This window comes from Pinus tabuliformis, chromosome X, assembly GCF_031772625.1.
Source record: "Pinus tabuliformis cultivar Carrire ecotype Pingquan chromosome X, CPIR1, whole genome shotgun sequence".
NCBI lineage: Eukaryota > Viridiplantae > Streptophyta > Pinopsida > Pinales > Pinaceae > Pinus > Pinus tabuliformis.
This window is the reverse complement of record NC_142308.1, coordinates 1,477,809,725-1,477,837,285: the sequence shown is the minus strand read 5'-3', so window position 1 is coordinate 1,477,837,285 and position 27,561 is coordinate 1,477,809,725. Positions and strand designations below refer to the sequence as shown.

At 37.9% G+C, this 27,561-nt stretch overlaps 1 protein-coding gene across 1 annotated transcript; it reads left to right on the top strand.

The window, feature by feature from the left end:
- The first annotated feature begins 786 nt into the window (after positions 1-786).
- On the top strand, positions 787-3,495 carry LOC149145588 (uncharacterized). The gene is made up of 2 exons (XM_089448307.1): positions 787-896; positions 1,061-3,495. The coding sequence occupies exons 1-2, from the start codon at positions 894-896 to the stop codon at positions 3,269-3,271; spliced, it is 2,214 nt and encodes a 737-aa protein (XP_089304433.1). The 5' UTR covers positions 787-893; the 3' UTR covers positions 3,272-3,495.
- The last annotated feature ends 24,066 nt before the right edge of the window (positions 3,496-27,561 follow it).

Here is a 27,561-nt window from a genome sequence, read left to right as displayed (position 1 = left end):
AATTGGTAGTTTCATAAATAGTTAAAAGTATTAACTAGATAAATAGAATAAATATTAGTATATAAGTATTAAAATTATAAATTATTTATTTAATTATTATATATATATATATATAGATATATATGAAGGAGATTAAGTTTAAAAGTACTTGAAAAAAATAAATAAATAAATAAATAAAAATAATAACAATAATAATAAATATACGTGAAGGAATAAACTACCGTAAAAAAAAAAAGAAAAAAAAAAGGAGGTTTGATTTAATAAAAAGAATATTAGTTCAGATTTTATATATATATATATATATATATATATATATATATAAAATAAATAAAAAATTTAAAAAATATATGAATAAATACACACATTTTATATATAGAAAGAAAAACAGTGTATACTAAAATATATTAGTTAATATGGATATTCAAACAATTTATTCAAATTTTATATTGAGATATTCACTAAAGTTTTAATTACTTTATATCTGTAAAGTTATATAAAATTATATTATTTAAGATAGATATCAAAATATTTTATTTATTACTTAAAGTGAAAGTAAAATATCAAATAACTAAATAATATGAAAATGAAATATCAACCACTCAATTAATTGATATGTTAATAATTATTTATTTATTTATATAATTATTTTTATGTTAATAGACATGAGGAGAAAAAAAAAAATATTATTTTTTTTCAAGAAATTACATACTCATTATTTGAGTTTTGTTTTTATTTTCACAGGCATTAGGAAAAAAAAAATTATTATTTTTTTCAGGAGATTACATACTTACACATGTCCCTTGATGTAAAAAAACTGAACCTCTCAGCTGAGCCGAAATTTCCGATAATAACTTTCAACGTTTCCAGAACCTACGAAAACGAAGACTTCGGGGATGGTATGTACAAAAGGCAAGACATTTTCATGCGAATTTTACGATTACCTATCTTAGCAGAAAACTAACTTGCAGCCTCCAGAGTCTAATGAAATAAAGTCATTTTTTTTGCCGGCTTCGTTTCCATCTCATCTTCCTTTCTGGTTTTCTGAATCATGGCGTACCAGGGCGAGGTTAAGGAGGCGGCCCTAACTCTTGATGAGTTTACCCAATTAGTAGGGCTTTTGATAGGGGTGCTGGTATTCATTGTCCTTCTCGGAAGGGACACATGGAAAGCAATAAAGAAGAGAGCACACTGGATTCCTGGAGACTGGCTCGTTCTCAGTGCTCTGACCATCCAGATTCTGAATCTGCTCAACGGAGAGAGCAGTTTACTCAAAAACATCTTGGACAATCCGAAGCCATGGAACGGTGAGATCCTTAAAAATAATTTGTATATGATACATAGTAGCAGAGTAATGTTGTGTGTGTTGGTAGCCTATTTGTTGCCCGGAATGGCCCGTCCCGGTTATGAGGATTCATGGGGCAAATTAGGAGCACTAGTTCTGAGTATCTTCCTCCACATTTCCTCCGAGTTGTTCACTGTCCATCGCCGTTTGGCTGACTCTGGCTCACCTGTGCCTTCCGGTTATGTCTATGATCGGCCAAACGCCAAACGGGTTACTGAGGGTTCGTTCATCATATCAGGCATCATAATATCGATATCTCTAGTATGGCTTATTCTCCTTCTCAGCTGCGCAACAATGGCCAATAAAAGCATCAGAGTCATCGTCTGTCAAAGAATTCCCATAATTCTTGCAAAGAAATCAGATGGTGTCGAGAATTCGTGGCAGGCCGTAGAAGATCATGCTCTCAAGTCCTGGATTGTGGCCCGTGCATGTTACCCTGAGTCCATTATTGCCAAATCAGTGTTATCTTCATCAGCCGCACTGGCGGTCACACTCTGTGTTTTATGTTCAGTGGGTGGATGGCTTGTCCAGGGTCCAATCATTAAGGGTTTTGCCGGTGCACAGTTCTGGTTAAAATTCGTAGCATTTATCTTGGAACTTGTATTCATCCTAATAGGATGGGCAATTATCGGCTGGAGATGTATCACCTCGGTAACATATTATAGAACATGGGAAAGGAAGGAGGAGACATGGCGTAGTCTTTTCCGGGTAGAAGATTTTTGGACAAGGTATATTGTTGAGCAGCAGGAAGCGAAGGAATCCAAGAAGGGAAAACGAAAAATTGATGAAAGGGTAAGTAAAATGGTTGTAGAGGAAGGAACAGAATTAGGTTTATCAAGGAGATTGCTCCAATGCGTGTTTTTTCTGCAGCTTTTTGTGGTCTACCTCAGCAAAGGATGTTGGTTCTTCTCAGTCCTTATATTAAATAATAGACTTATGCACAAGGTATCATCAATGTTATTGTCAAAACATGAAGAGCAACTGGAGAAAGATATTTCTGAATACAGAGAAATTTTGGCCAATGTGAACTTTCTACAGGAGACTCCAAGGACTGTATTTGTATCCAATCAAAAGTCTATCAAACAAGCAAGGGATCTTATAAAAGAGGGCAACATGGATGGCCAAAATTGCAAAACCCTAGTCAGTTTTCTGGCAGAATATAGAAAATCGGAAGTACGTGTGGGTATACTGTCTGCAACATCGGATTCTCAAAGAGGTTTGAAGTTTTTGTGGAAGCGAGATCTTGGCGCTGCACTGGACGTGGAGAAGCATTTTATATGCGCCAGAAAACCGTCATGGAAGCTAACAGCAGTCTCATTGATCAATTTAATCGTTAGGCTGTCTCCCAGTGGTGGGACAGATGCATTAAAAGCATACTCTGAGGCATGTGAAGTGATGAATTTGGTTGAAGACGATGAGCCAGAAACGGACAGCTTTCTGAGTAAAGCTGCAGATAATCTATTCAAAACATTACAGGAACAGAGTGCAGAGAATGCTCCAAGTAACAGTTCTCAGGATACAACTGTAGCATGTATGGAAGAGGCAGCTGCAGTAATTGATAAGGTTGCAGAAGAAAGTAGAAGGAACGCTGAGATTATCGGACGCGGACAAGACTCTTTGGATTGGAAAAAGGCGGCTGCAGGGAACGCGTTATACAAATTGTGCAAGAGCATCGACTGCGGATCATCAACTAATGTTCAGGAACTGATGAATGAATTACAAAGCGCATTAGCAGACATCATTGGTAGTTGTATAGAGAAAGTCAGGGCCGCGTTAGTGGAGAGCTGCAAGAAATGGGCCGTAGATTTGCAGGAAAGGAAATTGCTCAAAGCAGTTTACATAGCCGGTAAAGCTAGGGGACTAATGGAACAGCTGGAATCTTGTCCGAGCTTGCAAAATGGCCGATCTACCAGAGAAACTCTACAGTAATTGGCATTTAAATATTCCATCATTCACTAGCGAGAAGCTTCGAGAAAACTAGTGTTTCGTGAACTTTATAGTGCTAGCGACGAATTCCCTTCTTCTTTTATGTAGCAGAGGTTATACTCGGAAAAGAGTTATCCTGTCCATAACACCGTGTGCCCGGTAGGATCCTAGGAGCAACTGCTAAGTTGTTTATATTTTAATATTATTGTAACAAGTTTATACCCTGTTTCTGTTATAACTACTGTATTCCTTTTTCTTGGATGAATTTTTATAAGATTTTCTGAAGTTTGTTAATTTTCTTTTGTCAACTTTTTTTTAAGTAAAGGTATATTTTTAAATTTATTAAATTTTAAAATTTCTCTTGCTCAAGTACACTAACAGAACCATTTTTATCTACTTTTAATAGGATTTGCAGAAATAGAACATTTAATTTAATTTAAAAACAAAAAATAAAAAACAAAGTTCATTAAAAGTGTTATCCAGACATATCATTATCATCTTTGTCTTCTAAAGACTTAGGTCAATAAATACAAATATCCAAAGGGTGGATTTGAAAGGTCCATTTAATGTTATCTAGATGAAAAGTTGTATTAATAGTTTAAATTAATTATAGTTATATAAATTAAATGGTTTTCTAAATAATTGTTTTGTTTTGTTTTTTAATTAATTTTTAAATTTATTAAATTTAAAGTTTAAAATTATATATTTGTTAAGTATTATGTATTGCTGTAGTGGAGTGAATTTATTGGATATGACACGTGTTCATAAGCAACATGGAAGCCATACCAAGTGGCATCATTGGATCTGATGTATCGAGTATGTTAAAGGCCTTTTTTATATTTTCTCATTCTTAAGTGTTCTACTGCATTTGGTTCCTTAGCATGGGCAGTTGGTTGAGTAGTTCTACAAAAGTTGTATGAACAAGCTCTTCACCTATGCACACCTGTTGTTTTGAGAGGTTTTGCTTCAAAGGAAGTTGGTTACCAATGTGGCATTTGATGGGTGGTGTGGGATCCTGGAGATTTGACTTGGGAATCCACTCAGTGGGCGGCTACAATGTTGGGTATTACTTGCGTGGTGGCAGGATGAGTGACAGTGTTCAACCCTAAGTGTTTCTTTCGGGACTCTAGAGAAAATTGGTAAGTGGTGATTTTCCCTCCTCCCAAAATTACCCTTGGAGTTATGTTTTTTGTCTTTGTTCGGCATCTCTAGCTGGTTTCCCTTCTCAGGAGGGCATTACCATAAGGCTTAGTGTCGTTGGGGGGTCTTGTGGTGGCCAAATTGGGAGTTCCTTTTGTTTCATTGGTCTGCTTTTGGGTGATTGTGTCAATTGGAGTCATAACTGGTGGGTCGGAAACGATCATGGTCATTGTGTGTGGTGTGTGGTTGAGCTCCCTCTCAAGTGTTGAAGAGTGGGTGTGGTTTAGGAGACCCCTATTTTTTGACCACCTGGTGCAGAGACTACGCAACAATTATGAACCACAGAGGGGTCAAGCCGAGCAGGGTGTCGGCCCTCAAGATCTGCTTGGGGAGCGAACCAATTAGGGGGCTAAGAACGATGATATGGAAGGAAGTGTGGACAAGGAGGGCGAGGTTGCCCACGATCGTGCTCAGTCGTTAGGTCATGTGGTGCAATCGCCTTCGCTTACCATGATTGTCGACCAACTGTGGGATATTGTGGCCAGTCTCGATGTCATTCGCCAAGAGAGGTATGAAGACCGCAATGAGACTATTGCTTATATAAATGATATTCAATTTAGCCAAGGGGAAATTCTAGATCGTCTTGCCTCTATACGATGGATCTAGCGTCGAACCAGTGAATGGCTCGATGAGATTGAAGCGCAGCTGGCTCACATCAACTTCCATGTGCACAAAGGGCACGACCACCTTGTGGGCCAAGGTGTTGCTCATTAACCAAATCCTCTTCTGTAAATGCTTTTTGTCGGTTGTTTTTTTGTTTTTCTTGTGTTTTGGGATGTGTGCCTTTTCTTTCCTTTGGATTTCATGTAAAAAATGGCAACATCTTATTTGTTTTTGTATTTCTCTCCTAGCTAACAAATCCAGTCACAGTGAAACAGGGAGAGCATAGGCAATCTGGACTGCAACATGTATCTTTTTAATGAACAAATACAAGTTCTTTTATCAACAAAAAAAATAATATCATTTACTACTATCACTATTGTGAATAAATACAAGGATTCAAAATAATAAAAAAGAGTAGAAGGGTGGCTTTATTTAATTTAAAAAAAAATAAACAAAATTATCAATTAAAAATGTCATTTAATATTATCATTATTTTCAATAAATACAAGGATTCAAAATAATCAATAAGAGTAGAAGGGTGGATTTGAAAGGACTATTTGGTGACTAAACTCTCAAATATCATTTAATTGCGTTAAGAGGTGCTCTACATTAAGGAATTTAGACTTCTGTGATCCATAACATTGTTTAGATAATCTTCGGAAAAATCACATAACCAATCTTTTGGTTATGTGATTTTGCCGAAGATTATCTAAACAAGGTGCTCTACATGCTAGTATGAGAGGGATAGATATTGCAGTGTCTATAAAGGGTAGAGATTTAAATATGGACTCAGTAAAAATGTAGTAAGGAATAGATGTTGTAGTTTCCATAAATGAGTGGAAACATTTAAATCTCAGATCAATAAAATAAAATATAAAATTGAATAATGGTTTAATGAGTAGCTTGGTTTCAACATTTTATCTTTTCTAATTACCACTAATAACAAGTTGATAATGCTTATACCCTACTTATATTTATGAGTGATTGTAACAAATCACCCAAGAGAAATATGAATGCCCCTCGTAATTAAAAAACATTAGCAATAAGAGAAAATAATCAACAATAATTTTAAAGTGCAATAAAATAACTACAAGTTAATTGTGATTAACAATGAATTCATTTTCCAATCAACAGAGGCTCTTAGTTGTCTTTGTTGGTATTTTTGAACCCATAAATTTAATTTAACAAGAAGAAAAATGCACAAACAAGCGGGAAAATGAAAATATAAACATAGGCACAAGATATATGTGGTAAAACCCTAACAGTATGTCAAGGAAACCTCCATGGGGCAAAGGATTGGAATAATTTTATTAATCAAGGTTAAACAATGACTCTCTCATATATTGTTCCTCTCATGCTACAACATTTTAATCAATAGGCACCGTTACGAAATGCCTAACATTATTCAATTACCTTATTGGTAAAACAAGATTTATTGAGATAAAAAATTACATTTACATAATTCTTTAATTGTTGTCATTTTTAACTATCTCCACCTTGAAAAAAAATTCTTAATCCCTTTCCCATGTCCATTCATCATCGTTTCTATGAGCCAAGAGAATCCAAACACCACCACAACTTCTCTACCAAAATTGGTTTCATAAACATGTCAGCACAATTATCCTATGTGTAGATATTTTTGTATTCTACTTTCTCACCATTAATTACCTATCTTAAAATGGTATTTTACATCAATATGTTTAGTCTTGTTGTTATAAGATGGATCAGTAGCCAAATGAATAACAATTTTACTATCACATAATACAATCACTTTCTCTTGCCTTCTTCCAAGCTCACCTAGTAGACCCTTCAACTAGAGTGCCTCTTTATGAACATGTGAAGCATCTATATACTCTACCTTGGTAGTGGAAAGAACACCTATTTCCTGAAGCTTTGACATGCTACTAATATCTCCATCTGCAGAGTGAAGACACATCCTAAAGTATATCTCCTCTTGTTAGGGCCACCAGCATAATCTGAATCAACATATCCACAAGTGAATCATCACAACCATTAAAGATGATACAATGGTCACTTGTGCCTCTCATGTATAGAAGCACCCATTCATTACTCATCAATGTTTTTTTCCTAGATTTTTCATGTACCTATTGACAACTCGAACTACATGTGAAATGTCAAGTCTTGTAGACACTCGATCACATACATTAAGCTACCTACTGCATTAACATAAAGTACACAAGACATATACTCCTTTTATTCATCAGTACTAGGAAATAAACCTAAAGACACCTTAAAATGAGAAGCCAAAGGTACATTAACATGTTTCACATTGTTCATCCCGAACTTTGTAGGTATTTTCTCCACATGCTTCTGATGTGATAACCAGAGGTTTTGAATTTTCCTGCCTCTGTGTATCTCCATGCCAAAGATTTTTTTTTCAACTCCAAGATCCTTCATATTGAACATCCTATCAATTTGATCCCTTAACTTGTTGATCCCTTCCATCCTTTTGATTACAACAAGCATATAATCAACACACAGGACCAAGTTAATGAATATACCTTTAAAACTTTTCAAGTACACACAATGGTCATATTCGCTTTTAGTGAAGTCTTGGCTCACCATGAAGGAATCAAACTTATTGTACCATTTCTTATGTGATTGTCTCAAGCCATACAATGATTTCCTAAGATTGCAAACTAATCTCCTTTTGCATTCATCTACAAAACCTTCTGGATGTTCCATATAGACCTCCTCAACCAAATCTCCATGAAGAAAATTTGTTTTAACATCTAACTGCTCTAACTCAAGGTCAATTAATGTAATTAGTGCTAACATCATATGAATAGAAAAAATAAATTACAACTAGAGAAAAATCTCATGAAAGTTAATACCTTCTATTTGAGAATACCCTTTTTCTACCAATGTCGCTTTATATCTTTCAATATTTCCATCAATATCTCTCTTCAATTTGAAAACTCGTTTACATCCATCAACACTTCTATGTTTATGAAGTTCTACAAGGTCTGAGGTTTTGTTCTTGGCCAAGGAATCTATTTCCTCATCCATAACCTTCTTCTATTTTTCGCTATCCACATCGTTCATCCCTTCCTGGTAACAAGAAGATTCCCCATCCTTAGTTATCGAGGCAAAAAATGAAGCAAAATATGCACACCTCTTGTCAGAGGATTTCTTTCCCTTGTAGACCTCTTAAGAGCGACTAGTTGTTGAACTTATACACTTTCATTTAACTCTTATTCATATTCTTCTTTAAAATCTTCTTATTTCTTCTGATTTTCCAAAAAATGGTTGAGTCTCCAATTAAATTTTTCGATCTTGCAATACTTGTTCCTATTCAACTTTTTCAACATCTACTTTTAGAAGAGAATATTTGTTAGAAAGTGTAACAAGAAAGGCTCAATTTGAATTTAGCCTTAGTCAAATTGAGTAAATAGAATTTCCACATAAGCAGGACAACTTGGAGGTAGTTAACTAGTTTGACATGACTCTTGTCACTCAGTTAACTCATTAAATTTGATTTAATGGGCTTGGAGTTTAGTCATGCATGTGTTGATTGCTAAATTTTAGAAATCTAGTTTAGTTATTTTCAGTTGTACTCAGTTAACTCACCTTTAACAAATAATAGAGTCAGTTGAAGGTCAGTTGTGTAGTGGGAAAACAATCTAACTCAAAGATTTTTCAGTTAACTGACCAAGCAGCCCAAATAGTTCATGCATGCATGGAATTCGAATTCCTTAGATGGAGTGGAGGAATTAATGCTAGTGTAAAATTATTTGTATATCAGTGGATTGTACAAAATTTTGCATGCAGGTAGTTGATCAATCCTTTGGGAATTGCACAAGGAAATAGGGACTTCTCTATTATTTACGAGCTCAAATTAGCTCATATTTGAGCAAGGAAATAGGAGGATGGATGATCTGGATTTAAATAGGAATGTAAAAAATTACAGAGATAAACATAAACACACAGATGCAATGAAAATAATATTTAATTTCTTTAATGAAAAATACTAAAATATGCTTACAAACAGAAATGGAAATAAACCAGCTAGGGCGATGGTAGCTTATCTCTGAGAAGAGATGTGGCGACTACATGCCTCTGAACTGTGTTACAATGAGGCTCGAAGGCCTATTTATTATTGAGAAACAATGGAAAACCCTAAACATCCAAAAACCTAACCCTAGAAGATGAAATGCCAAACTGTGGGCTCCGTTTGGGTAAATTGGTACATCAACTTCCTGGGGTCGTAACTTTGGCATATGATCTCTGTTTAACTCTCACAATATCTCATTAGAAAGATCTATCTGAGAACTAAAACCCTGGGAAGAGAAACATTGATCCATGGACCCATGTTGCTCCCAATTTTCCCAAAAAAAAGTCGTTTAAGACCTCAAAATGGCTCCGGAAGTTCAGGACTCGAAAAGCTGCTAAAAATAGTAAACTGTGTTATAATTAAGGAAACTAAAAAGCTGAAAGAAACAATGGTGGGGGTCCAAGTGGACTTGGTGGGTGGCCACCAATATCCACCTAGATCATTCCTCCCCCCTTAGGAAGCAATGGTCCCCATTGCGTTGAGTTCTTCCATGAGATGAGGAAACTTCTGCTGAACTTAGTCCCTAGTGAGCCACTTGCCTTGGTGAAGGAGTTGGCCTGCTTTGACAACTCGATATAGTTGGATATTTTGCTAGAAAGTGTGTTTGATCTATGTGTCCATGATCCAATCAATTGAAGCTTGTTCCATGCAATATAGATTTAACTCTGTGGGTGTGAGGTGTTCTACAATGTCAGATGTGTCTAGTAATGGTGGAAAGTATGGATGAAGGCAGTCCACATTGAGCACTGGGTGTAGGCCAAGGAATGGGGGAATGCTGAGCTCAAATGCATTGTCTCCCACAGCCTTGGTAATGGTGTAAGGCCCATATCGGAGTGGCCTGAGTTTCTGATAGGCTCTGATAAGGCATTCATTTTGAAAATTCAACCAAACTTTGTCGCCCACCTGAAACTTCTGTGGCACCTGATGTTGATCATGTCACTGCTTGTACTTGGCATTTGATTTCTCCAAAATGTCATGGACTTGTTGGCGAATATGTTGGATGTGCTCAATCAAGTTTTTTGCTTATCTGTTTCGGACTGGACATGAGCTAAATCTGCATGAGTAGCTACAAATGGCATGGCCACATCAATGAGACATAGTGGCTGGAATCCCAAGCCCACCTGAAAAGGTTTGTGGCCAGTCCAGCTATGGAGAGCCCGATTATAGTTATGCTGAACATAGGGGAGGATCTCATCCCATGTGTGTGGATACTTTGAGTTGTACATGCACAGAATGTGTACGATCATCCTGTTGACAACCTCTGTCTAGCCATCAGTTTGAGGATGGAAGGTTATGGACTTAGTGAGTTTGGTGTCCAGCATCGACCAGAGACTGCACCAAAATGTACTGAGGAACCTGTTGTCCCAATCTGAGATGATAGACTGTGGGATCCCAAAGTGTACCCACACTCGTTCAAAGAAGAGTGTAGCAGTGGCTTCTACTGTGATATTCTTCTTGTAGGCCACCATAATGGCCATCTTCCAGAACCTGTCGATGACCACAAAAACACAGTCATTTCCATGCTTAGTGGAAGGAAGTCCTGACATGTAATCCATGGAGATGGATCCCCAAGGTCGACTAGGGATAGGTAGTGGGGTATAGAGGCCTTGCTTCTTGATGGTTGGTTTGGCAATGGCACAAGAAGTGCATGATCTGATGTACTTCCTGACATTTTATTGAAGATTCGACCAATAGAAATACTTCTACAATACTGCCACCATTTTCTCAACCTCGACATGCCCAACAACTCGACTGTAGTGTGCTTCCCAAATCATCTTGGCACACTTGCTTAAAGAAACACAAAGGTGACCTAGGTGGCATAACAGGGCATCCTGGAGGTGAAAATCTGGAACATGCTGAACCTCCAAGAGTGTCTGGTATGTGTGGCTAAATTCTGGGTCGCTTTTGTAGATAAGTGGCCAATCAGAAGTCTCGTGCCCATAAGAGTTGAGCACAGTGGTTAACGCCATGATCAGTGGTAGACTAAGGTAATCTGCAACATTATTGGTGTTGCCCTTCTTATACTTGATATTCAAATGGAACTATTGCAGGTATGTGGACCACTTCTAATGGCAATCATTCTGCAATTTCCCTTAGGTCTGTATGAACTGAAGGGGTTGGTGGTCTATGTGGATGACCGTTTCCTTCCCCAAAATGTAATGCTTCCATTGTCGGCAGGCCTACACAATGGAATACATCTCTTTGTCATAAGTGGGATACTTCTAGATTGTGTCTGAAAGTGTCTCACTGTGATATGCCACTAGATGCCCATGTTGAGTAAGGACTGCCCCAATAGCATAGTCAGAGGCATATGTCTCAACCTCAAATGGTTGTTGCAAGTCTCGTAATGCGAGCATTGTTTTCAAGCAGAGGCGATTTTTCAACTCTATCAATGCCTTCTGTTGAGATTCAGACCAAAATAATTTTGCTTTCGCTCCTCCCTTGGTGACTTGACTCAAGGGCCAAGTGATATGAGAAAATCCCATCACGAACTTGCGATAGAAGTTGGCAAGACTTAGAAAGTTGTGGAGCTCTGTTAGAGTGGTTGGAGATGGACAATCCCGAATGACATGGATCTTGGCTGGATCCACATGCAGCCCCTGTTCATCAATAATGTATCCTAGATACTGAAACTTGGTCATGCCAAAAGTGCATTTCTCTAAATTGGCACATAACTTGTGATACTGCAGTGTTTGGAGAACCTGTCAGATGAGGTGGAGGTACTCTTCCCCACTCTGACTGAAGATCAGGATGTCATCCAAGTATACCACTATAAGTGAGTTGGTGAATGGCCACAAGATGTCATCCATTAGCCTCATGAAGGTTGCAGGAGCATTCGTCAACCCAAAAGGCATAACCAACCATTCGAAAAGGCCCTCCTTGGCTTTGAAGGCAATCTTCCACACATCGGAGGGTTCGATTGGTACCTGGTGATATCATGTCTTCAAATCAATCTTGTTAAAATATTTTTCCCCCTTTAGATGGTCCAGGAGGTCATCAATCTATGGGATCAGGTACCTATTACCGACAGTGATCTTGTTCAGCGCTCGATAGTCAATATAGAGTCTCCAAGTCCCATCCTTCTTCTATACCAACACGATCGGGCTCCCACAGGGTGATGAACTCGGACAGATGTGACCTTTCGACAACAGCTCTTGAATATGCCTCTTGATTTTATTGTTCTCTAGAACGGAGCACCAATAGATTGGTCCATTAGGCAGCGGTGCACCTGGGGTCAGATCGATGGAGTGCTTGACCTGATAGTGTAGAGGAACTCCTACGGGGGAGGTGAAGATGTCCTTGTACTCCTCCATGACCTTGTCCATCTATAGTTGTCGTGCGGAGGGGCCCTATTGAGAGATCGTGGCCACCGTCTTCTTCTTTCCCAGAGGGTGTATCATCAGGAAAAAAATTTACTAGTTTTGGAAATGAGCTTACTACATTGTTTTGTAGTAACCAAATAAATGGTGATAGGTGATGCTACCTCTGGTATCCTGTACAACTTATTTCCCAAAGTAACAATAATAGCATGGGGCCTTGATTCATACCCAACATGTCGCTTCCACAAGTATGGTTGTATTAATAATACATCACAAACTTCAAGGGGAGTAATGTCACACAATACCTCATCCATGAAGGGCTTGATGTTGTATGGAAGGCGACACTGCTGGCTCACATGAAGATCCCATCCTTGGTGAAGCCACCTAATGGTGTATGGTTGTGGATGTGATGTGGTCGGTAAGCTCAGTCGCTTCATGACCTCTGCCGAAATGAGCTTCTTTTGGCTCTCGCTGTCGACAATGAACTGTAGCGGGCATCCCTTTACCCACATCTGGGAGTGGAAGAGACGCTCCTCCTCCTTTGGATCTTCAAGTTTCTCCTTCTGGATCTTCATCATGGAAACGGTGGTGTTGGGCTGCGCATCGATAATTTGCTTCCCTTTGTCATTCCCCTTGTCGGGTTCTGACTTAGAGTTGGAACATGCATTTGATTCTGAAACTTTTAGCTCAGCCACCAGTGACTGCTTGGCCCGACACTCACTTGTGTTGTGAGTGGAGCTCTTATGGAACTCACACCACTTTCTCGTGTCCTTTTTCAGCTTCACAGTGTTGTTCTTTGCTTGAAGCTTTGGTGGGTTGCCTTGGGCCACCCTGCCTTGGCTTTGTCCTTTGTTCTACGGCTTTTGGGCACCTTTCCCTTGCTTTATATTTGCAAATCCAAAGTCTCACTTCTTCTGTTTAAACGTTTGCTCGACCTTGATGGCATATCGGTAAGTCATGTCGAGCGAGAATATGTTTAGGAATTCTATTTCTTCTTGGATGTACTTGTGCAGATAGCTGCAGTATTTGAGTTCCAAATGCTACTCTGAATCCTTGATACCCAACTTTGTGCGAAGGGTATGGAAAATATTGGTAAATTTTGACACATCTTGGTCCCTTCCCTGCCACAGCATGGTCCAATTTATGTATTGATCCTCATAGTTCTGATAGGGTAGTACTACTCCTTGATGGCATATCGAAATGAATTCCAAGTGGGTGCGGCTGAAAATAGTGAGCCTGTACTTTCATCCTTCTACTCACAGTAGGTTTCCCACCAGTCCTTGACGTGGGGGGCTACTTTGAGAAGAGCGAAAATAATCTTTTCTCGACTGGAAAAATCATGAACAGAAAAATAACCCTCTAGCAGATTTAACCATTTATCGATGACATCTGTGGCAATCTGACCCTTGAATATGGGGATTTCAAAATTAACTTGTACCTTAAACGGTGTGGCGTTTCTAGAGTAGCCGTTGGAAGCCGATGCGTCACCCCTGGGTAGTCGCTAAAGGATCTAGGGAAAGATATCCATCATTGCATTCCTTTGTTGCTCGAGGGCTTCTTCGAGCAAGATTTTAATAGGATCTCTTGCCCCCTCGTCTTTCTTTTCATCCGCCATGGGAGGTCATCGGGATTTGCGAGGCTGGTCTTGCAAAGGTTCGACCAGCTCAATCCCTAACTCCTTATATCCCGACCTCGTTGGGGACGTGTAAAGAAAAACAGAGGAAAAAGAAAACCCCTCTGATACCACTGATCCAGATTTAAACAAGAACGCAACAAATTACAGAGATAACCATAAACATAGAGATGCAGTGGAAATAATACTTAATTTCATTAATGAAAAATACTAAAAGATGCTTACAACCAAAATGGAAATAAACCAACTAGGGCAATGGTAGCTTATCTCTGAGAAAAGATGTGGTGGCTACATGCCTCTAAACTGTGTTACAATGAGGCTCGAAGGCCTATTTATTATTGAGAAACAATGGAAAACCCTAAACATCCAAAAACCTAACCCTAGAAGATGAAATTCCAAACTGTGGACCCCGTTTGGGTAAATTGGTACATCAACTTCCCGGGGTCGTAACTTTGGTATACGATCTCTATTTGACGCGCACAATATCTCATTAGAAAAATCTATCCAAGAACTAAAACTTTGGGATTAGCAACATTGGCCCATGGACCCATGTTGCTCCTAGTTTTCCCAAAAAACTTCTTTTAGGGCCTCAAAACGGCTCCGGAAGTTTAGGACCCGAAAAACTGCTAAAAATAGTAAATTGTGCTACAATTAAAGAAACTGAAAAGATGAAAGAAACAATGGTGGGGGTCCAAGTAGACTTGGTGGGTGGCCACCAATATCCACCTTGATTAATGGAGGAGGTAGAAATTGGCTAAGTGTTGCCCAAAAGTTCTCATTCAGTAAGGAGAATAGTTTTACCTTTGCAGGTGGTGCTCAGAGCTCAAGCATGCAATTGTAATAGTTTCTCTATTCAAATGATTAATGCAAAGAGGCTTGAGGGGTTTTCCCCAGTTGGGTTCCCCTAGAAATCACTATCTACTTGTGGTTTTTCTTGTTCCATGTCTATTAATGTTGTTCTAAATTGTGATTTCCATTCCGCAAATTAGTAGAGTAGAATTTGTGTCTCTTGTTTTCAGTTTGAAATCTTGAGAAGTTGCAATTTCTATCAAATTTCTACAAAATTCATCAAATGTTATATATTTACTAATGATAATCTTGCGTACAAAAGGATCTGATACATTTATCATTTCACAATAGCATCATACCTAAAAAAGACATATAACATTTTTATTTTGGATCTAATTTAGGACACTGATTCTTTGGAATAAGAGCATAGGCATAACAACCAAATTTTTTTAAGTTTGAATAGTCACAAGACTAACCTGACCAAATTTCAACAATTTTACAGTTAATAGCAATTTAAGGTGATTGGTTTACTAGATAACAAGCAATGGTCACTAGATTATCATTGTTGATTAGTTAACAAGCAATGGTCACTAGATTATCATTGTTGATTAGTTAACAAGCAATGGTCACTACTTCTAACCACAAATCCTTCTATAGATTATCATTATTGATCATACTCCTGATTCTTTCCATAAGATTCTTGTTCATACATTCAACAACACTATTTTTCTTAGGAGTATAGAAAATGGTTTTGTGTCTAACAATCCTTTCATCCTTGTAATACATTTATTCTAAGGAAGTGAATTCACCGCTATTGTCAGTTCTTAGATATTGAATTGTTTTGCCTATTTTCTTTTCCACCATAACTTTAAACTATTTAAAAACTTTAAATACATCAAACTTTATTTTCAACATGTAAACCCAAACTTTATTGGAGTATTCATCAATAAATGTTACAAAATAGGATACACCTCCATAAGGCACTATAGTAGATGGTCCCCAAAGATCAAAATGAATATAATCCAAAATTCCTTTACTGTATGAATACTAGCTTTAAATTTTTGTCTACAATTTTTTTCCATATACACAATGCTTCGCAAAAATTCAAATTCAAATATTTCAAATTAGGAAGTAATTTGCGACTCATTATAACCTAAATTCCCTTTTCACTCATATGACCTTCTCTAATTGTGTATTGAACTAATATTCAGTTAAAAGTGCCCATTTATCCACTGCTAATGTCTCCCTAGCCACTTTAGTATATTAAAAAGAGATGTCTAAGAATTGTGTGAGCCGCATAATTGTATTGTCTTGAGAGATGTATACTTTTATTGACATGAGAACCGCTTGAGAGCTATTTCTAGGAAAGAGGTTACATTCAAAGCCTTCACTGTGATCCTGCAAACTATTTCTAAGCCTTGAAGCTGAGTCACTCCAACTATGATAAACTACGAGAATAAGCTTCATGTGGCGTGTGCATGTGAAGCATCAAGTTGATACATAAACTCATTAGAAAATGTTGTGCAGACCATATCGTGGAATATGCTATATATACCAGCTCATGGAACTTGGAACCATAAACACTAAATTGTTGCAGTTGTCGCGTGGAACCTATGTTAGGATATTCCGACACATAGGATATAGTTAAGTTCAACTTGGTCTAGTATAGAGTTAGGTTAGAGTTAGGTAAAGTGTGTTTCTTTACCGTTGTACATTTTGTAACTTACAATCCGACGGTCACGATATGTAGTGATCCGACGGTTCACTCTCACCTCGGTATTACCGACACTTGATCCGTGGCTTGACACCCGATTGGTCCATGAGTTCTATTTAAAGCGCATGGAGGGTCATTGTTCGGGTAATCCGTGCATGAGAGAAGCTTATGTAAATTTTCATTCTTTGATTAATAAATTGCCTGTAGTACCCACGTTGGGACAGGCCATGGACTGTTTCCCTCCTTGCACTTTGAGGGTTTTAACCACGTTAAAAATACTGGTGTGTTGATCTGTGATCTGGTTGTGAGCGGTGTCCTTTTGGTATTCTTTCTGAGGAACTTACCCTGTAAATTCCTACATGGTATCAGAGCTATTTGAGGGCCGCGTCCGTTGGTGATCCAAATCTGAAGCCGGTGAACTGCATGCGGCTGTCGTTTCCTAGATCTGCTGTTTCTGACTGCTTTCGGGCCGAGAGGACTGCTCTGTTGCGTTCGGAGCATCTGTTCCAGTGAGGAACCCCTTTCGTTTCACGCGAAAAGGTTTCCGGTAGCCCTAGCTATGTCATTTTTCAGATCGGGAGGTATATAGTGTTTTTTTGCAGTTTACTGTTATTTTCTCTCTGCTTATTTCGGTCTCAATTTATTTAGCCTTTTTTTAACCGGATCTATACCTTTCATTTCTGCATATGCTCTTTGCCCCGCGACTCTGTGCGATCTGGGCAAATCAGAAACAGAAAGGAAGGATTTTTCTCATGTGTATGCTCTTTTCCCTGCACCTTAGTGTGATCTCGGAAAATCAGAAACATTGAGAAAAATATTTAGTTTTTCGGCTAAAGCTAACTTTGAGATTTTTTTTAAATTTCTAGTTTTTTGGCTAAAGCTAACTTCGAACCGCAAGGTTCGTTTTTCTTTGCATATTTGTGTTGGGTTTTGTGTTTTGTGTTTTGTAGGGAAAAAGAGCTTTCTCAAGGCAAGCACGCAAACCAAGGCCCCCCCCCCTCTCTCTCTCTCTCTCTCTCTCTCTCTCTCTCAAATTTTTTGTATAGATCAATTGGTTCAAAGCTATTTTAAGAGAGCAGAGGTCTTGGGTTCAAGTCTCCATTTTGTGGGGGCGGATTTTTTTTCATTCCCGCACATTCGCGCACTTTGCCGGCAACGTCAACAATTTGTTTTCAAAAAGCCATAACTTCTTCATCCGGAAGCCTTTTTCAGAGCCGTTTTTTTTAAAACCGCCTATTTTTTCGAGATCTATCCATTGGAACACTTACTTTCAACATCTTCAGCTTCAGTTTTTAAAAAAAATGGAAAGTCCATGCCAAGTCATTCTTGACAGCACTAACTACTTCCAATGGGTAGCCTACATGGAAGATTTACTTAGAAGTAAAGGTCTCTTCAGAATAGCCACAGACCAAGAGATGAAACCAAAAGATGAAGACAAGGTTGCAAAATGGGAAAATAGACAAGATCAAGCACGTGGTTTGATAGGGATGTCTATTTCTCCTGATCTTAGATTCCACATTGCAGAACTTGAGACTCCTCATGAAGCATTAGAAAAACTCGCTAAAGTTTTTGGGATTAAAAATGAAATTAGAGCCCATCAACTTGAAAATGAGTTGCTTACTTTGGATCCTAATAATTTTTCTTGCATTGAAGATTTCTTGTCCAAATTCAAGACCCTTAGATATCTCTTGGAAGGTGTTAAAGTTAAGAAAGAAGATGGTAACCTTATTTATTCCATCCTTACTAAGTTGGGACCAGCCTACTCTGTATTTGTTTCCACTTTCCATTCTACAAGGGAAGCTTTCATTTGTCAAGGAAAAGACTACAAGGCCCCTTCCTTTGACTCCTTTTGTGATTCATTAATAAGAGAACAAGAAAAACTCTTACACCTTGGTCTTCTTAATCTTGGAAACTCTTCCGCGAAAGCGTTAGCCGCCCAGCAGCAACCAAATTCAAAGAATCCTAAGAAGTCATATCCTCAAAACAATGGTCCTAAACCATCTCAGCCTCAAAATGAAAGATCATTTCAGCAAAATGATAAGATCAATAAAAACAAATGGAAGAAGACTGATAGACATTGTAACTTTTGTAATCGAGATGGCCACTTAGAATCTAAATGCTTTAAGAAGATGGAAGCCTTGGAAGCTGCAATGAAGAAACATAACATCCATGTGGAGCCTACTTCAACCTCAACTTCCGGAATGGCACTTTCTGCAAGTCGTTGTCAATCATCTCAGTCTGGTTATGCATTAAATGTATCTTCTTCTTCTTCTCATTCTCATGAGTGGCTCATTGATTCTGGAGCCTCTTATCACATGGCCAAAAACCAAGCCATGTTTTCTTCTTTAAATGATTGTAACACCAAAAATATATATATTGGTGATGATAGATCTCTTAATGTTGTAGGGACTGGAACTGTTCATCTAGACAATGGTCAGTTTAATGATGTATTATGTGTTCCAACTTTATCCTGCAACCTTCTATCTGTCTATCAGATAACTCGTTCAGGTGAAGGTAAAATTGTTGAATTTTCACCTCATGATGTTGTAATCAAGGATCTAAAAGATCCTAAACAGATTCTAGCTACTGGTCTTGCTGATGATTCCAAAAGGTTGTATAAGTTTCACAACTTTGGGTCATCAAATCTTCCCTCAGTATTTGTTGCTCATAATGATGAAGTGAGCAAACTTTGGCATGAGCGATTTGGTCACTTAAACTATCGCTCCCTTCAGCATCTATGTAAAGAAAATATGGTGATAGGTCTTCCTATGGTATCTTGCAGAGATGGTGTTTGTTCCAGATGTGTACTCGGAAAACATCATCGGGACAGTTTTGACAAACGTGCCTCTTGGCACGCCTCAGCCCCTTTACAGCTTGTGCACAGTGATTTATGTGGTCCTCTTCATGTTGCTTCATTCTCTGGCTGCAAGTACTTCTTAACTTTCATTGATGATTTCTCCAGACGCACTTGGGTATACTTCTTAAAACTCAAGAGCAAAGTATTTAACACTTTTTTGGCCTTCAAAGCCTTTGTTGAAAAACAATCTGGACATCAAATTCTTAAGCTAAGAACTGATAATGGTGGAGAATATGTTAAAAACACATTCATCAACTTTTGCACCGAAAATGGAATTCAAATGCAACATACTGTTCCATACACTCCACAACAAAATGGTGTAGCTGAAAGGAAAAATCGCACCTTAAAGGAAATGGCTAATTGTATGCTGCAATCTAAAGGACTCAGTCTTAGTTTTTGGGCCGAAGCAATTAATTGTGAAAATTATATAATCAATCGCACTCCTACTAAGGTTCTAGAGAATATCACTCCAGAAGAAGCTTGGAGTTCCATTAAACCAGATGTAAGTCACTTTCGTGTGTTTGGAAGTGAAGCATGGGCCCATATTCCAGATGAAAAGCATAAAGCTTTAGAACCTAAGAGTGAGAAATGTACTTTTGTTGGATATTCTGAAGATGTAAAAGGTTATAGACTTATTCCATTTAAGTCCAAAAATGTTATCATTAGAAGAGATGTAAAATTTGATGAAAATAAATCGGCCTGCGAGCCTAGTCCGGCGGATGTGCCACCTCTTCCTATCTCTTCTACTTTTGAAAACATTTCTTCTTCAGATGATGAAAGCGAGGATGATAATCCTCCCCCACCTTCTCAGGATCCTCAACTTCCAAGATGGGTCCGTGCTACTCGGGATGCAGCAGGTGATCTTGCCGGTGATCCTACAGATCAGCAACGTACACGTTCTTAGTTTGAAAGAGCCTCTTCTTTACTGGCTCAAGCTCCAGTAAATCATGATCCTGACACTTTTGCAGAAGCTTCAGGCCATCCACATTGGGAAGCAGCTATGAATGAAGAATATCATTCATTGATGACAAATGATACATGGGATCTTGTTCCTCTACCAAAGGGACGCAAACTTGTTAGATGTAAATGGGTTTACAGAACCAAGTATGGACCAGATGGGAAAGTTGATAAACATAAAGCTCGTCTCGTTGCTAAGGGCTTTTCACAGGTTGAAGGCATTGACTACACTGAAACCTTCTCCCCTGTTGCCAAAATGAACTCTATCCGCCTTGTTCTTTCCCTTGCTGCCTCTTTAAAATGGGAAGTCCATCAGATGGATGTTAAATCTGCCTTCTTGCATGGGGACTTGCAGGAAGAAATCTATATGGAACAACCCATTGGCTTCATACAAACAGACTCCAGCCTTGTTTGTCGACTTAAGAAATCCCTTTATGGCCTCAAGCAAGCTCCTCGGGCTTGGTATGCCAAAATGGATAGCTTTCTTTTAGAATATCGCTTTTCTAGGTGTCATTCTGACAATACTGTCTACACCAAGAAAGTGGGCAACTCTCTTATCATCCTTGTTCTTTATGTTGATGATCTTATTCTTACTGGTAGTGATCCCAACCTTATAAACCATGTGAAGTCCAGCCTTAAAAAGAAATTTGAAATGACAGACTTAGGACACTTACACTATTTTCTCGGTCTTCAAGTCTTGCAATCCCAGGAGGGTATTTTCCTTTCCCAGTCCAAGTATGCTTGTGATATTCTTCGTCATTTTCACATGGAAGACTGTAAGACAGCCCCTTCTCCCTTTCAGTCTGGAGTCAAACTTTCAGTCTCTTGTACTTCTCCTGAAGTTGATGCTACCTTATACCGTCAACTTGTCGGAAAACTCTTGTATTTAACCCATACTCGTCCTGATCTTTCCTTTGTTGTTGGCCTTGTTGCTTGTTTTATGCAAAACCCCCGTGAAAGTCATTGGAAAGTAGCTAAAAGAATACTTCGTTATGTTCGAGGTACAGTACAGTTTGGGATTCATTACAGTGCCAAAGCAGCTCCTCTGTTAGTTGGTTTCACTGATTCTGATTGGGCTGGTGACCCTGATGATCGGAAGTCTACTGCCGGTTATGTCTTCACTCTTGGTTCAGGACCTATTACATGGGCTTGTAAGAAACAGGCTGCCATTTCTCTTTCGTCAGCAGAAGCAGAGTATCGTGGTGCCGTGGAAGCTAGTAAGGAAGCCTTGTGGCTTCGTCAGATCCTATCAGAGTTTGGCTTTGAGCAGCAGCATCCAACCACACTTTGGTGTGATAATCAAAGTGCCATTCAGCTATGCAAAGATCCAGTCCAGCATCAGCACAACAAACACATTGAACTACACATGCACTTCATCAGAAAGCTCATTCATGATCATGTTCTTGAAGTGCAATATTGTCCAACAGATGATCAGGTTGCAGACATCTTCACAAAGGCTCTCACAGAGGCGAAGTTCACTAAACTTCGATATATGCTTGGAGTTCAAGAAGTTGTCATTAAGGGGGGATAGGCTCTAGTGCCTCCTTCCTTCTCCTATTGTGTCATATTTGTAAATCCTTCAATCCTATCCCAAGTTGTTCTTAAGGGGGGATGTTAGGATATTCCGACACATAGGATATAGTTAAGTTCAACTTGGTCTAGTATAGAGTTAGGTTAGAGTTAGGTAAAGTGTGTTTCTTTACCGTTGTACATTTTGTAACTTACAATCCGACGGTCACGATATGTAGTGATCCGACGGTTCACTCTCACCTCGGTATTACCGACACTTGATCCGTGGCTTGACACCCGATTGGTCCATGAGTTCTATTTAAAGCGCATGGAGGGTCATTGTTCGGGTAATCCGTGCATGAGAGAAGCTTATGTAAATTTTCATTCTTTGATTAATAAATTGCCTGTAGTACCCACGTTGGGACAGGCCGTGGACTGTTTCCCTCCTTGCACTTTGAGGGTTTTAACCACGTCAAAAATACTGGTGTGTTGATCTGTGATTTGGTTGTGAGCGGTGTCCTTTTGGTATTCTTTCTGAGGAACTTACCTTGTAAATTCCTACAACCTACAAGTAATGTTGAACTTGTGAAAATAGAAAGGTATTATTGTTTTAAGATTTGAATACTTGCATTGAAGTATTTATGCGTCGATTCAAATTTTAATACATGCGTTGAAGTGGACACCCTCCTTCAAATATTTGAGCTCTCTCCTCCATCACGCAGATCAAATATCCAAAGTCAAACATTTCAAAATATTCTTTGATCCACTTTTAATGGAGTATATTTCTTAAGTAAGAAATTATTTGTTATAAAAAAGTGACACAATCGTTTATAAAGTAATTTTAAAGTTCTGGTTAAAAAAAAATATTTAGAGGAATATATTAAAAAAGGTTCCTTGAGAATTATTTCAGGATATTTGAAGCATATTGGAGTGATAAGTGGAATTTTTCATTAAAGTAATGTTTTAGAGTGAGGTCATTTTGCAGTCAAAGATATAAATGGGTGGTAATACTTTAAAAGGGTTGAGAGAGTCAAAATTCATATGAGTAAAAAAAATTTCTTTTGTAATGAAGTCATTTTGTTACTCAAGTCCAAGTGTTATATAAAGATTTTAATTTTGTCAAGTCGACGATCCTTAAATGTAAAAGTCTAAATTTAAGTCAAAATTAAGTTGAAAAAAATTAGTGAAGATGAGTTAAGATTCTAATAAATGTTTGTGTCTATAACAAAAAGGATGCACTCTTGATTGAACACAACACCGAATCATTAAGTAATAATTGATAGGTGGTTGAGTTATTTCAAGAGAAGTCATTTGAACTTGTCATATACTCATTGTAAAATTATTAATTTGGGTGAATTTTCGGTAGTAGAAAACACCCTAAACTTGTTAAACAAAATCAAGTGAGCATGAAATTGTAAGAAGAAAAGAACAAATCTAAGATCAAGTGAGCGTGAAATTCAAGAAAGCAAGTTTAAGAAAACAAGTGAAAACGAGCAAGTTCAAGAGATCAATCGAGCAAGTTCAAATGGAGAAAAGTATTCAATTGTTAGAGTTATTAAATACTTTGACAATATCTATTGTTGACACAATGAAAATCAGCAAAGCCACTCTTGCTGATATTAAAATGCATCTACATCAGGCACACAAGTCAATTTAGTTTCTCCAACTTGAGTCACAACTACAATGTGATGAGTTGTAGCAGAAGGGTTATGTTTTTGAATAGGTTTTGGTTCATAACAATCCTCGTTTGAAGATAATGATGATGATGATAAATATGATGAAGGTCATCATCATGATTCTAATCCACTCAACAATACAACTACAAGTTTATAAGTTGTACATGATCAAATTAACCTTTCCAAGCCAATCAAACCATAGAAAGAAATCCAATGCAACAAAAATTAATATGGTTTATGCTATTACAAAGATGATAACAATTTTTATATTCTTGATTATTCAAAACGAATCAAGTTCATTAGTGTAGGATTTCTTGATTAAGAAAAATTAGAATTCAATGTGAGAGTTGAAGAAAAGCCAAAAGATCAACATTGTTAAAGAACTGGTTACATGGAAGATCATTGTTTTGATCTCCATCCTTGTCACCATCGTGGCAAGAAGAATCACTCATCAGAGAGATGTTGCAAATGGATAAAACTAGTCATATTGAAGATTAATTATGCATGGATTGATCCTTGGGAGTGGATGTCAATATTCAAACGATTATGTATGTTTTACTGAATAATTCAATATCACATGAAGGCAAATAATGCAACCAACAATCAAATGAAGATGGTACTCTCATATGTTTGAAAAAGGTAGTACAATGGTGAAACTCTCCTACATCTCAAGGGGGGGAGTTCAAAAATAAAGTGAATTAGTCTCTCCTTTCAGTTGACAAAGGTGAGAATTGATGATGAAATTGAAAATGAAATGATGATGATGGATTTCATGTATAAAATCTTGTAGATTCACAAACTAATGCAATTTTCTAAAGCAAGAGACAAGAATCTACTTCTACTTTTTATAGCAGAAGGCCATAAACATCAAGCAAAAAATAATTGACAAGAGGAAGATAATCAGTGGCACATAACACAATAAATATATGGAGAAAGCCATAGCTCAAAACCCCACTATCTGTTTTGTATTAATCTGGAAAATCAAGATGAGATTACAATGCTTGTTCTCTCTAGAACAATCCCAGCACTCAAAAAATTCAATCTCCAACTCATAAGAAAGATCAAGACCAAAGCTTAGCCTCTTCACAAGCTCTCCAAGTCTCTATTCCAATGTGTAATTCCTATGGAGGATAGCTTGTGTTTAAAGGGAAATAAAGCCTCTAAAAACTATGCAATCCCTTAAGGATCAGTTCCTGATTACATGCACTATCAGTGCAACTGAGAAAAATCTAAAACAATTAGTACACTGTGCCTGCACTCTAGTCTCAATTGGGTCTTTCTCAGAATCAACATGCATGAGTTTCTAATGAGTTGTTGTCACATCGAATGTTCGCTGTGCCAACAAGGGGAACTAACCTGATTGCGGGCCCCGATTAGATCTGCATTCGTTTGGAGTGGCTAGTTCCAATCAACAAAAGAAATTGCTAACCTATATGTATTAAGTCCTATTTATACTAATTCTACCTACTTATTCTAATCTCAACTATTCTAATCTATCCTGCAGGAGCATAATAAAAGAGATTAAACATCATATATAGATTCCAAGTCCAAATGAATCAATTACTGAATTCAGAGATGAACAAGGCAGTATTGAAGCTTAATTGCAATATAATTATTCATACAAGAATGCGCATTCCTGTTCCTACAAATAAATTTGCATCTGATGTTTAATATAGTTTCAAATCGGGGACTACTCATGAGTTAACCATGATAAATAATTACATTCAAATAACCAAGACTAGTCATAAGTTGTATCGTTATCAATATGCACAAAACAAAACACATTTATATTTATTCCAGCAACAACACCCTGATTCTAAATACATGAAAGAAGAGGAAAAAAATCTGAACAAAAAGAAAAAAGAAAAAAATAAAAAATAAAAAGGGCTCCTTCTTCACCCAAATAGTCTTCTTTATTAGCACAATAAATCAAAAGTTGTTATGCCCCAAAAAAAGTCCTCCTCCCATCTCTGGAGGTAATATTTATGTAGAAAAGGTTGACCGTCTGTCTTCCCCCGAATTTCCACCTTCATCCCCTTTTCAATATACAAATCAAAATATACAGACGTAGAACGGTAGGTGAAACCACTGACACGTCGAGGTCACATTTGCTGGAGCGTTCTATTTCCTGAGGGAAATGAATGGATGCCGATGGAAAGGAGAATGACTGCGTGTCGTCTCCTCATGATGAAACCCAGGACAACATCATTTTTTCGTAATACACAGGTAACACATGGAAACCCGACCGTGAATGCCTAAGGCCAGATCTTCAATAGCGTACACCTGCACATATATATATTCTTCGGATCCGATTACGCATCCGCTCTTCGTCCTCACTTTCCTTCTCTTGGTCCTCACCTGCAGAAATAGTCAACATCAGCTATGCTTATGAAAATATAATAAAAATGCCTAAAAACACAAATCTTGCCCTCAATAAAACTTTTATGAAATCAAAAGGAATAAGTGTGAAAGAATCAGCCCCTAGTTCAGCCAAGGTTGTGATGCGATCAAGTCGCAATCGCAAATCGCAGTGGGAAGTCACTTGCACATCACCCCTGGTCCCGCCAATTGCGATTTGCGATTGGCCGGACCCAAAAATATATGTCTTACGTTTAATAATCCCAGCGGATCTGCCATATCGCATCACGCTTTATGTTTAAATGTTGGGTTTCGCTGATTGCAATTTGCGGTTGGGGAGCATACCCGAAATCATATGTTTTGTGCTTAATGATCCCGGCGGGTCCGCCATATCGCGGAACACCTTATGTATGGGCCTTAGACTCTGCCGATTGTGATTTGCGATAGGCCGAACCTGAAAAATATATGCGTTGCGGTTTAATAATTCTGGTGAGTCCACCATATCGCATCACTCTTTCTGTATAAACACTGAACTCTACCGATTGTGATTTGCAATTGGAGAAGCGGAACTAAAAAATATATGTGTTCTGTTTAATAATCCGAATGGGTTTGGTGTATCGCAGTGTGCCTTATGTATCAACGTTGAAAGTGCCAACAGTGATATCTGATGCAGTCGGAGACTTGATAGCATCACCATAAATCATGGGAGAGATACCTTAGCCCTTTACCAATGCAAAAAGCGGTATGCGATGGAGGAATGGTCAAGCGATTGTGGTAAGTGATGAAGGCATGCATCGAGAGATGTGTAAAGACTGAGGAAGCACGAAGAGGGTAAGTTATGCATATTTGTATAGTATTTCTATTATCAAAGCATTGATATAGAAATAAGGATGCGATAGAAGGTTTTAAGGGCTGAGTCCATATACACCCATAGTAAAGAGTGGGGGTTGGTTATATGTGTGGGTATAGAGCACCATGAAGGTTTATGAGGATTGAAAAAGTCTCGATGAAGGATATGAATGAAGGGCTAGACTGGGTTATAAATGAATCATGCCGCAGAGATTTATTTAGGGGGATCTTAACCATTAAGAACTAAAGATTTGACTCGGCAAAGAGTTAAAATCCATGGGATAAAAACAGATCATTCGGAAAGTTATCATTCGGAGAAATGAAAGATTAAACATCTAGGGGACCCATTCAAATTTGCTACCAGAGAAGGTTTTAATAGGGTGGTTGTTGTGGCCACAAAAAATGGTGAACTGTTGGGTGAACCAGTTATCTCTATTACCAAATAAACTTTGGATCAGTAGAACATCCGGGTGTTAACATAAAATTGAAATGCAAACTGTACAAATGGATAGGCATGCGTTCCACTTCAGCATTAATAACTTTAGGCGGGATAAAGACAAATAACTTCTACTTACTGATAGGGTTTAGACATGTATTCTCCAATGGTCGTATTATGGGATTTATTGACCTTCCTTTACCTATTTTCTACTTTCAAAATCCTTTTGGGGCCATCACTGGTCTGTCAATACCAGTTTAGGTGTGTACCTCAACTCTTTATCACTCATCAAACTTCATGTAGATATGTTTATCTAC